We start from the raw sequence: 12,418 nt of genomic DNA on the forward strand, positions 1-12,418 counted from the left end.
GTTCATTACCAGGCCTCTGGAGAACCTCAAAACATTTTGATGGTGTCACGAAGTGGGATGGACTCAAGCGCAGACAAGGCAGCTAGAATACAGTTCCGTTTATTACTATACAACACCAGGTGCAAATATATACAAGTGAGAGGGCGGGGGGAATCCAGGGCACAGGGGAATCCGGGAAAGGAGCTCTTCACACATGAGGGACTTCACAAAAAACACAGCACACCAGCAAGCCCGCACACCAAGGGTTCCAGGGAAACGGAATTCCTGTTTACAGACAACAAGTGATTAATCCAATCAGTCAGCGATACGAAAAGGCAACAAGAGACTAGTACTCCGGAGCTTACTACCGAGGTTACTCAATAGTCCAGCGACGAGATGTTTCCAGCCACTGCCTTAAGTAGTGGATGAGTTTAGGCGATGAGCCACAGTTGTGTGATTAACCTCAGGTGCGAGGGCCAGGGGCGGGAGCCCGCAATGAGCTCCGCCCCGGCGAGACACGGCAAGCGTGAGAGAGGTAGATGTAAATAAGAAACATATGTAGCCAACCTGAGTCAGCCGGGCAGACACGGGGACCATGACAGAGGGGGTAATTTAGCCATTTAAATCAGCTGTGTTGGATCAAGGACACATCTAAAACCTGGAGGAGACAGGCCGTTGAGGCCCGGAGTACACCCACCCCTGCCCTGCAGAGATTGCACAGTCTCACAGGCAGGCTTCAAATACAGCTAACAGGCATCCAGCCTCCCCTATCACTGTCCCAACCCACGCAGATGGCAACAATCCAGTCAAGGGGACCTCGATCACCTTAGTCTAACGTGGACTCTCCCCTCTCATCATCATAATAAGTTACTAATTAAAATGACTAGTGTAACCTAAGCGGTGAACGACAAACAAAATAATAAGAGTGTCTGCAGACACGATCGGAGACTGTGTGCGCGTTTTACTGATCACATCTGTCTGTCTAGTTTTCGAGGTGCTATTACAGGGTCCTCTTTGCAAAAAATAAAAAATGACTGACAAGAAGCAAAACGGAGATGCGAGGACAGACTCAAGTACGGTAGAAGATACTATTGACTTTACCTATAAAGAGAAACCATGGAAACTGCCGACAGTCTTAAGATGGAGAAATATCATAGCATTTATCCTCCTACATCTGGGAGCACTTTACGGACTGATTCTCATTTCCTCCACATCGCCTTCAACTCTTGCATGGAGTGAGTATTCAGGAAATCCAGGGGCATGCTTGGTTGTACGCTTACATATGGGAAAAATGGATCCTCTGATCCTCTCTAGCTTTATAAATTTCAGAGGTTACTTTTAAAAGTAACCTCTGGCACATGATAAAAAGACAATATCTGCATATCTTCAAACTAAATATCATAAAAAAGGAAGCCAACCTGACACGTTTTAAATAACTGAATGGCCATTTAAAACGAGAAAAGTATTTGGCTACTGCTTTTACAGAGGTGTTCACACTGGCTGATCTGTTAATCAAGTGCTTTTTAAATTTCTAACCAATCTCAACTTTGTTGACCTACATAAGTTTACCCTCCCTTTGCAATGGTGAGTCGAACATGTTTTCCGCTATGGAAGATGAAGGTAATCAGTGTTCAAAAGGGGCATCTGATTGTAAACGGTGTGGCATTCATTAGTTTTAGAACAAAAAAAGTGTGAGGGTAGGCCTGCACGTTTTTATAAAAAGAACACACTTTACCCCTAACTCTGCTCTCATGAATCAAATTAATCTTCCTTTCCAGCTGCATTTTGCTACATCTTCAGTGGTCTTGGTGTGCTGGCGCACACAGATTATGGAGCCACAGATCCTACAAGGTCTCCTTTCCCCTTTCCTACCTTTGCCAATTCCATGGCATTTCAGGTAAAGAAGATTTAAGCGCGTTACATGTTCTCCCCGTTTATAGCTCGGCTGCAGGTACACTTTTGAAATAAGATGAAATATTTGCACTTTTTAATTTTGTTTTTACTGTATATTAAATTAAATACTGTAATATAGTAAGAAAATATTGGGGTTTTTTTTTTGTCATAAAACATTGATGTACCTAAATATTTAATATTAAGTTACAAAACATAATTGCGGATGTGATGCTTCTTTTGAACACTTGTACATAAAGTAAAATGCAAAGTCTGAGATGTGGTATACTTCATGCCTTCTCCCTGTCTATGTGTATGCAGAAGAACATATATGAATGGGTGAGGGACCATTACCTCCACCACAAATATGTATGCACAGATGCAGACCCTCACGATGCCTCACGGGGATTTTTCTTCTCCCACATTGGTTGGCTCCTGGTCCAAGAACATCCTGACTGCGCTGAAAAGAAACAGAAACTCAGCCTGTCTGACCTGACGACAGATAAAGTAGTTATATTCCAGAAATGGTGAGCAAACCTTAATGCAGACACTGATTTGGATCATAAAAAAAGTACAGTTATGCAAGACTCATTCAATCAACAACAAGCCACAGCGTGCAATAATGCACCTCATACTTTATTGGTAGTCCAATATTGGTTGCTTTCTTTTCAAGCTCCTCAGAGTACCAAGACTTGGATGACTGAGAACCTACACAGACATACTTTATTACTGTTTCTGAGCTTGATTTCTGCAAAACAATGTTGAAAAGTGAGTTTGGCCTTGAATTGATTTAGCAATGTTAACTTTTTGGTCACTGGTAAACATTTACACTGTTCTGGGCAAATCCTCTTCTGCTAATGATGGTCAGTGACCTGGTCAGAGGTACTGAGGAAGTTGTTGCCCTAATAATGATGATGTTGGTGCTCTTCATGCTATGTTTGATTTCTGTTCCATTTGGAGTCACTGGTAGTTCAGGAGGTAGAGCAGGTCATCTATTAATCGGAGGGTTGGTGGTTTGATCCCTATCTGCTCTAGTCTGCCTGCCTTGGGAAAGATACTAACCCAAGTATGTATGTGGATGTTACATAGAAAGCACTTAAGCATAGAAAAGTAAAAAACAAAGTGCTGAATGAATGGGTGAGACATGTTGTATAAGTGCTTTGAGTCCTCCGGGAGAGTAGAAAAGCGCTATGTAAGAATTTGTCCAATTACCATTCAGAGTTTGTGCGTCTTTGAAACTAGTCCAAAAAAATGTTTATTGCAAACCAAATTGTAGCCAAGTAAGAATGGATGTATAAGATGCTATCTGATGATTTATTTCAGACATTACGTGGTGTCTGTGCTTGTCCTCTGGTGCCCACGCTGGTTCCCTGGTACTTCTGGGGTGAATCCTTGGTTGTGGGATGCTTTGTCCCTGGGCTCCTCAGACACGTTGCAGTCCTAAATGCCACCTGGCTTGTAAACAGTGTTGCACACATGTGGGGCAACAGACCTTATGACAAGAACATCGACCCAAGGGAAAACAAGTTTGTTTCTTTCAGTGCCATAGGTAAGGTTTTCTTTTACAACTCATTAAAGTTACTATTTGCAGTCAGGTCCTTAACTGTATGGACAGTGTCACAGTTTCTTAATTTAACCTCTATATACCACAACAGCAGATTTAAAAAGACTGAAGTGCAGACTTTCAGCTTGAATTCAATGGGTTAAACAGACTATTTTTGCATTAACTGTTTGGGAATTGCAGTCATTTTTGTACACAGGCTCCCATTTTCAGAGAATCTAAATTAATTTGAGAATTGACTGATAAGGTCAGGTGAGGCCTGCTCTTATTTCATTAAAGGTTAAGCAGATAAAAGCTATGGAGTCTGATTCCAAGTGTTTAACTTCAGTTTAATATCTACTAGCTGAACCCTCAATTTAAGGTTCAAAGAGATATAGGCTGAAAAGCCAAAACTAAACCTCAGAGGAAAAAAAAATTAGGAGCGGCCAAATCAAAATCTAGCATGTTAGTAAGAACTAATGTACTAACCAGCTCGGCAACAGCGACAGGCCTGAAAGACTACAGAAGAGAGAGATGATCAAATAATTTTTTTCAAGGTGTAGACAAATGACTTTACAACATCGAAGTCAAGATCTATATATATATAGTCAAGATCTATATATATATATAGTCAAGATCTATATCTATATATATCTATATCTATATCTATATCTATATATATATATATATATATATATATATATATATATATATATATATATATATATATATATATATATATATATATATATATATGAGAAAATGTTTTCACAAGTAAGGGATTTGGAAGGATGTTAATCACAGGTGCTTAGCTTAACATACAAATGTGTGTTGTCTAATTAGCTTTTTATTTATTTATTTTTCAAGATTCTTAAATGGAAAAACGAGTGTACTCAGCATCAAATTATCCTTCACATGCTTCAGCCAGTGTCTGTCTCCCTACTGCTTTTCTGTGATGAGTTATCATCACCAGCCCTCGTCACTGAAGTTATGGTTCTGAAGTTATGGTTCTGAAGTTATGGTTCTGAAGTTAAGTTCTTTTTGCTTTTCAGGAGAAGGCTTCCATAACTACCGCCATACGTTCCCCTACGATTATGCTGCAAGTGAGTTTGGCAGCAGGCTCAACCTCACCTCTGCCTTTAGAAACCTTTTTCTTCTTTCCTATTAAAAACATAAAAAATACTTTTAGACCCTTGAGAGCAGAGTCAGTTGGACACCATGTTTGTTGTATGGATGCACGGGGTTATCAGCATCATGATTTCTACTGCTGACATTTGACTTATTGATTTCCATCAGTCCACTGGAGATTAAAGTCAACCTTACCATTTGCACATAAGGATGCTACAAAAATCAAGAGACCTTCTTCTTCTTTCCTCCAGCTGCAAACAACCAAATCAGTAGTTTGTCTCTTTTTAAGAATGACTTGCTACACTGATAAAGGCACTTTGTTCTTGATTTTCAGATACTTTTTTTATTGTTGTTTTTTGTATGTATGAATCTTAAGCATGCACCAAATTCTTTGCACACCAGAAAGGACTTCTTCTTCTTTTTTTTTTAATTTTAATTTTTTATTTTTGGAGCACTGTAAAACTATTCACATTCCAAATAAAAATAAATAAATAATGTAAATTTAAAAAATGAAATAAAAGAAAGAATCACAACCAGTGCTGTTTGTTTTTTTAATACTATCTATACTAAGAATCACTCAAGTATATGTTACTAATCAAAATGCTACTTTAGACAAGAAGATTATGCACTTCGACATTATTTAAAGAATAAAAAACAAGGTAATATGACTTGCAAAAACATGAATTGTATGAATGAATCAAACCCCCCCCCCCCCCCCCCCCCACCCTAAAAACCCTCAAAAACATTAAGTATTACATTTCACCGCCACATATTGGATTCTGTGAAAATGACCCTTATAGAAATCATTTATCTTTGCTGATAGCTGTGTGAGTTTGGATCATATCCATCTGCAGGTCACACATTTAACATGCTTTTCAGATATGGTCTGAACATTACTTGCAGCATTACGTGTCTGCTCCATTAAACTTTGACATTGTTCTTTTTTACTGTGGCAGGGTGACCAAATGCAGTGAGACAAAGGCAGCATTTGTGTGGGACACCTCTGAATTTAATCTAACTTACAAATAAAAATAAACTGTGGACTGCAAGTGTGGCAAGATTAGTATTCTTCTGTGCCTGGGATTAAATATTCATACAATGTCACACATTTTAACAATTATGACACATACATAAACAATGCCTTTTCACGCTATACTTTTATGCTGTGTGAAGCTAAAAATGTACTCAGTTTCCATCATGTTTACTGAAATCTGCAGTGCTAAATTTTTGGTGACTTGCAACTTTACCTGCTGGACAGCAACTGCACCTGACTGTAATTAAAAGCTTTTCAAGTTTTCTTTAGATGCACTGGGCAAAAATCCACAATTTAGACATCTTTTTTGTCGTCTAAATAAAGATCCCATTATTATATCCAAGTAAATGCACCCCCCCCCCTTCACATACTTAAGTCCCAGCCTATAGAAGTTTGTTTCAGGTAAGGAATAACAAACTTCTTGTCGTAGCTTATGGTCATAGCACCCTTAGCATTCTCATCTGATCTGGGAAACTAAGCAGGATTGGGCCCGTTTGGTACTTAGTTGGAAGACCACATGTGAAAATGAGGAACTCTATGTTTGAGGTGGCTGTGGCTCAGGAGGTTGAGTGGCTTGTCCATCAAATGGTTGGTGATTCAATCCCTGGATACTCGAGGCTGCATGAGACATTTTCTTTGGGCAATATACTGAACCCAGAGCTGCCCCAATCCAGTGGGGTGTATACAAACGTTAGAAAAAAATGCTTGTGTGAATGTGATTGGGTGAATATGACTTGAAGTAAAAAAAAAAACAAAAAAAAAAAAAAGGGGGGGGGGGGGGGGGCTCTTTGAGTGGTCAGAGTATGGAAATGCCAAATAAGGACCAATTCATTTACAAGAAAAATAAATGTAGTGATTTTTTTGAGAAACAAAAAAAAAAAAAGAAGCTAAGGCAACAACATGGTTCCTGATTTCATCTAATCTTACTTGTCAGTTCTTCTAAATCTTAATCCAAAAACATCCCTCAGAAGTCCCTCATGATGACCCCCCCTCCCCCGCCCCAAATCCCAATTTGCACACAAGAAGATCGCAAAAGTCCTGCCTCAGATAAAGGAAGGGACCTAAAGGTCAGACGAGGTTATTGGGGAATAACCCTTTATCCAGTGTCAGGAAAAGGCCGTCTGGATTAGCGATGCAAATGTCCTATTTCTGATCAGTGGCTTGGCCTTCACTCTGTCACAATCCACCTTTTATGTGGCTGTTGAAATATAGCAGGCAAGTAAACAAAAATGTACTCCTACTAAGATCAGTAAAATAAATAAATAGAAAATTTTAGGGGAAAACCTGCAAAACACTCAAAACAAACATCGCCGCTCCCTGCTGCACGTCATCGCACATTATTCTGAGAATGCATCTATTAAGGAAAAAAACAAACCCAAACATCATTCATTTGCAGAATTTTGCTTTAACTCTCCTATAAATAAACAAATAAATTAAAATAAATAAATAAATTTAAAAAATCAATCACTAATCACTGGAGTATTTGACCCTGTATGAAACTACACACTCGCTCGGTGCTGTTAAATTTCGTTGAGAAACAGTTTCCATCACAGATACACTGATTCAATCACACCTTTGTTGAAGTGAACCAAAGCTTTCTGTTGTCCCATCAAACTGACAAACGGCTATCCTCCAGCTAATCCCCGACAAATCAACTGCTTTTCGATAGCCTAAATAAACATTTTCTCTGCGCAGAAATTCAAGGGATCACTGTTACACTTTTCCTAAAGGATTAAACAGATCTGCCTTTGCTTTTAAAGGAAGGCAGGGAACCTACCATTGCCCGGCCCTGAAGGCCCAGGGTGCCCTTTTGATCATTTCAGTCTCTCCTTGGTGCAATACTTCTGATTGGCCAAGAGAGTAAGAAGGGGGAAAATCTTTAATTAAGCAGATAATCTCTTGTTGGGACGAGAGCAGCTCCATTTCAGAGCCCCCGCCTTGAATCCTGGAAGCCCTTGTGAAGTTTCATGTGCTGGTAGCTCAGTGTCCTCTCCATCTTCACGCCGTCTGCAGCTTTGGACGAGTTGCCGTCTCTTCCCTCCCCTCACCTGTCAGGATGTTCATGCACTGGGAGGTTTTTTATTACATTTTCATTCTCCTGACTCACATGAGGTCCACCTGCTGCTGGTAAGTTGGTTTATTATGAAATATTAGCCACTTTCTTGGCTATGACGTCCGCTCCAAATAGCCTACTGAAAAGGATTAACTGAACACACGCGGGGAACTTTTATTCATTTATTTATTCGAAAAATAAAAGCCCAATTTATTTAATAGAATTATTTAATAATGAACCTTTTATAAAGGGCTTATTGGGTTTGAAGGTGGTTAATAAGCACTTAGTGTTGGCTAAATATAAGCCGTTTATGAGGTCGATTTGCGGGTTGCCAGGTTTTGAAAATTCCCTGAGATTTCTAACAAACTAAAATTCATCAACCAGCGAGATTTTTTTTCTTGACTAAGTCAATAAAATAAACATTTCCACATCAGTTCCCACTTTTAAAAAAATCTTTCAGTAGTGTGGTTCACTAAAGTTTGAATACCCACCGGTGTCATAGTTTAACATGTTACAAAGTGCACTAATGAGAGATGAATTAGCAGAGGAATTTGTGGAGGACACTGAGCTTCCCCGGGTGAATAAGCTGTCTCCTTTTCCAGGTCAGTGAATAATTTCTTGATGACTGGACCCAAGGTAAGCCAACTTTCTTTTGATCTTCTCTCCTCTCTGTTTTTCACAAAAGAGAAAGACACTTCTTATGAGATCTTAACTCAAGTTTAGGGACAAATTCTGGTACCTGTCTGCGTTGAACAATGGTGCTACATCTGTGATATTCTTGGACTTTTGTGATTTTTTTTCTTTACCCCCCCATCCGTACACTTGACCTTATTCAAAGGCTCTGTGTAGCCGAGGGTTGAATGTGTTAAGAGGCAAGAGCAGGCACTGCTGTAGTGGGTGGTCATCATTAGTGATCCAGACCCCTGTGAAAGAGGTGGTACTCCATCTCCCTGAAGGCCACTTGAGACATATTAGTTATATTATCATTCACACAGTCCGAACAAGCAGCAGAGCGGCAGGCGAAACCCGCACAGACGGCGCTTTGAGACTTTACTGCAGCTGATGAGAGCTCCACATGCAAACTGAGCCGCTTCATAGTGTTTTTGTCACATAACTGACAGATATCATCTATTTAATCTGTCTGTTAAAGAGTATCCACTTTATACCAGCTTCTTCCGCATTTTAAACTCCACATAGTAACTTAAAATTTGCACTGATAAGAAAGTGACATGAAAGCAGTGGATTTAACACTAGCAAATGTGAAAGTCACACATCCTTGATCCAGTCCCTCATAATCTTTTAGTCCCGCAGATAGCAGCGACTGACTTTCCCTGTACTTGATCAAGCTCATTCAACCGTGTTTCCTAAAAATATAATATGATGCTTGTTAGGTAGGATGCATCCTGGTACTGAAATCACAGCAGATGCCATGTTGTGAAATCACACTGCTGTTGCTGTAAAATGTGCATTGTATTATAACGCAGGCATACCTGATCTACTCAAGCAGCGTGGCAGCAGGAGCTCAGAGTGGCATAGAGGAGTGCAAATACCAGTTTGCATGGGACCGCTGGAACTGCCCCGAGCGAGCTCTGCAGCTATCCACGCACAGCAGCCTGCGCAGTGGTAAGTCCTGACCCCCCCCCCCCCCCCCCCCCCCCCCCACAGAACAACTCAACGCCATCCCAAATATTCCCACACGCCTACGAGGCTGAGATTCCAGCCTCGTTTATTTCTAATGCTTGAGTTTTTTTGTCTTCTTTGTGTCATACAAATATTTGCTTAGTCCAAAGATTTGGGATTGTTACAGAGGCAAGTAAGACAAGAGCCAAAAAAAAGCACTCATGTCCCACTGAATCACAGCCTCTACATACAGAGATCCACAAACACAAAGAGACAGATTTGTTAGGTAATATAAAATAAAATTAGTTTAATTTAGAGAATATTTATAATAACTGTCATTGAGGGTTTTACTCTCCTGGCACGAAGGCGGGATTTATTTTCAAAATAATTTTCATTAAAAAAACATCAGCAACAACACAAAATACATAAAGTTAAACTCTCTCTGTAGTTAATTTAACTTAGTGGAAGGAAGCAACTGGAGTATAATTGTGTGAATGTATTAGACAACATAGCTAACAAGTTTCTCCGATGATGACAGCAAATCGAGAGACAGCGTTTGTCCACGCCATCAGCTCGGCTGGCGTTATGTACACCCTAACCCGGAACTGCAGCCTTGGAGACTTTGATAACTGCGGCTGTGATGACAGCAGAAATGGACAACGAGGTCAGAGAGATACACGGACGCGTACATGACATGCGAAAGGACAGTTTTCGCTTCCTAAATCGATTCCAGTATTTCATTCTTTTTGTTTTATAGGTGGTCACGGGTGGCTCTGGGGTGGCTGCAGTGACAATGTTGGCTTTGGTGAGGCCATCTCCAAACAGTTTGTTGATGCCTTAGAGACTGGACAGGATGCACGGGCAGCCATGAATCTCCATAACAATGAGGCTGGGCGCAAGGTACAGTATGCCCTCTTAATTTACCTGATCAATTTGGAAATGAAAAACTAGCATCTTGCATGAGATGCAGTACAATCATGCAATATTATGGCTTTAATTAACCACTCATTATTTAAACTGGGTGGCATCCTGGCTTAAAATGTAGGAATCTTACACGGCCCTCCGACTGATTGCAGATTGTAAAGCACCTTTTGAATCATTTTTCCCTGCGCAGAATTACGCTGAGTGTGCCACCCAAGCATCCCTTTCACGTCGCTATAAGTGAGGTGCCACTCGTCTCCAATAATAACAGCGTGTTCGGTGTACCAGAAGGGCCTATTTACCAGTGCTGAATGCTCCTTATGACAAAACCTCAACTTAAGAATCTCAGGATCACTGGTGCACGCTTAATTAGAAATCCTGGGGAGCCAGACATTGCACGGCATTCTGTATTATTCTGCTTTTTTAAAATAAGTGTTTAGTTTTATTCTTGCAATAAGGATCCCACATTTATGTTGGTCTTTGTTTGGCCCCGAGGGAGTCTGAGGGGACCACAGGCGTGCAGCTGAAGTGGTCTTTGTTTACGGTGCCTTTGCTCCCCCCTGTTGGGCCCTGGGATCCCCATGGCACCTGGAGCATCATTGTAACAGAAAAAAATGGGGATAGAAAGAGAGAGGGAAAAAACCCTCCTTTTTCATTTATCCACTCAATGGGACTCTCCATTGGGTCGTCTCACACTAGAAAACATGTTGATAATGAACATGCTAAATAAATACTTCTATTTATTCTACGAGGAACAATGCGACCCGATGTGAAACTTTGATTCAGCCTCACTTCAACAGAAAGTTCATCCCCTCTTCACGGAAAGAAAACACCGCTTTTCAATTGACAGCTGTTTTGTGTTGGTTGAAGTCAGGAAACACAATGGATGACAAGGAACTCCGCGATGGACCTCGAAGCTATCATTTCTTCCTTTTCAGCGCATTCATGCCTTTATCTGAAAAACTTTGAGAATACAATCAGTTAATTTGACCACACGTCAATCAAGAATTTGCAGGAAATGTATGCACCAACACACAATTACGGTTTTTATGTTTTGACAGTTTTTCCACTAAACTCAGAGCAAAACGCAGTTTTCTTTAATGTAGTGAACTATTCCTATTTATTTTGATAACGTGAACTGTGTCTGTGTGCCCAGGCTGTGAAGGGAACCATGCAGAGGACATGCAAGTGCCATGGCGTGTCAGGAAGCTGCACAACTCAGACCTGCTGGCTGCAGCTGCCAGAGTTCAGAGAGGTGGGGAACTACTTGAAGGAGAAGTACCACAGGGCGCTGAAAGTAGACCTTCTGAGAGGAGCGGGGAACAGCGCGGCCAGCAAGGGGGCCATCGCCGAGACCTTTAGTTCCATCTCCCGTAAGGAGCTGGTCCACCTCGAGGACTCTCCTGATTACTGCCTGGAAAATCGCACTCTGGGTTTGCCTGGCACTGAGGGCCGCGAGTGCCTAAAGAAAGGCAAGAACTTGAGCAAATGGGAGAAGCGAAGCTGCAAGAGACTATGTGGGGAGTGCGGCCTGGCTGTGGAGGAGCGTAAGGCTGAGATGGTGTCGAGCTGTAATTGTAAATTTCACTGGTGCTGTGCGGTAAAGTGCGAGCAGTGCAGAAAGACGGTGACCAAGTACTTTTGTGTGAAAAAAGGAGGTCAGAGGGGAAGAAGCGAGAGCGCCGGTAGCCGCAGGAAGAACCTCAGACTGAGGAAGAAGCACTGAGGATCTTAATGATTTCTTGCAGCTCCCCGGCAGATTCTTTTTTAGATAGTTTGTTTTGGATAAAAGGACGATCTCAGACCGTCGTCAGTGTCCACAGTGTTTTAAAAGTAAACACAACGGCCACAAGGTAGAGGAGATGAGAAGGGTTTTTAACAAATTTATAGATGGTTAGGAATAAATGTATTTAAGATATATTTTTTATATTTTTTTACAACATCTTGAAAAGTCACTTGGCATTTGAAGAGTTTTTATCTGCTTTCAAAATTCTCCACAACTTCATGTATTTATTTTCATGCAGATACACAATCTTGGTGGATGTGGCTATTGTGGCATAAATAACTTATGTGTGTGTGTATATATATATATATATATATATATATATATATATATATATATATATATTATATACACATATATAAATATATATATATATACATATATATATATATATATGTATATACACATATATATGAACCTGTCAGTAATCTTTGTATATAAAGCACCCATCAGTGTCAAGTTTTGAATTTT

General features: G+C 40.4%; 1 protein-coding gene across 1 annotated transcript; it reads left to right on the forward strand.

The window, feature by feature from the left end:
* Positions 1–7,525: 7,525 nt before the first annotated feature.
* wnt8b (wingless-type MMTV integration site family, member 8b) lies at positions 7,526–12,214 on the forward strand. Its single transcript, XM_006783822.3, has 6 exons — positions 7,526–7,697; positions 8,226–8,259; positions 9,108–9,246; positions 9,782–9,907; positions 10,001–10,143; positions 11,321–12,214. The coding sequence occupies exons 1-6, from the start codon at positions 7,627–7,629 to the stop codon at positions 11,888–11,890; spliced, it is 1,083 nt and encodes a 360-aa protein (XP_006783885.1). The 5' UTR covers positions 7,526–7,626; the 3' UTR covers positions 11,891–12,214.
* The last annotated feature ends 204 nt before the right edge of the window (positions 12,215–12,418 follow it).

The sequence above is a fragment of the Neolamprologus brichardi genome, chromosome 13 (assembly GCF_056152115.1).
Source record: "Neolamprologus brichardi isolate AB-2024 chromosome 13, ASM5615211v1, whole genome shotgun sequence".
Taxonomy (NCBI): domain Eukaryota; kingdom Metazoa; phylum Chordata; class Actinopteri; order Cichliformes; family Cichlidae; genus Neolamprologus; species Neolamprologus brichardi.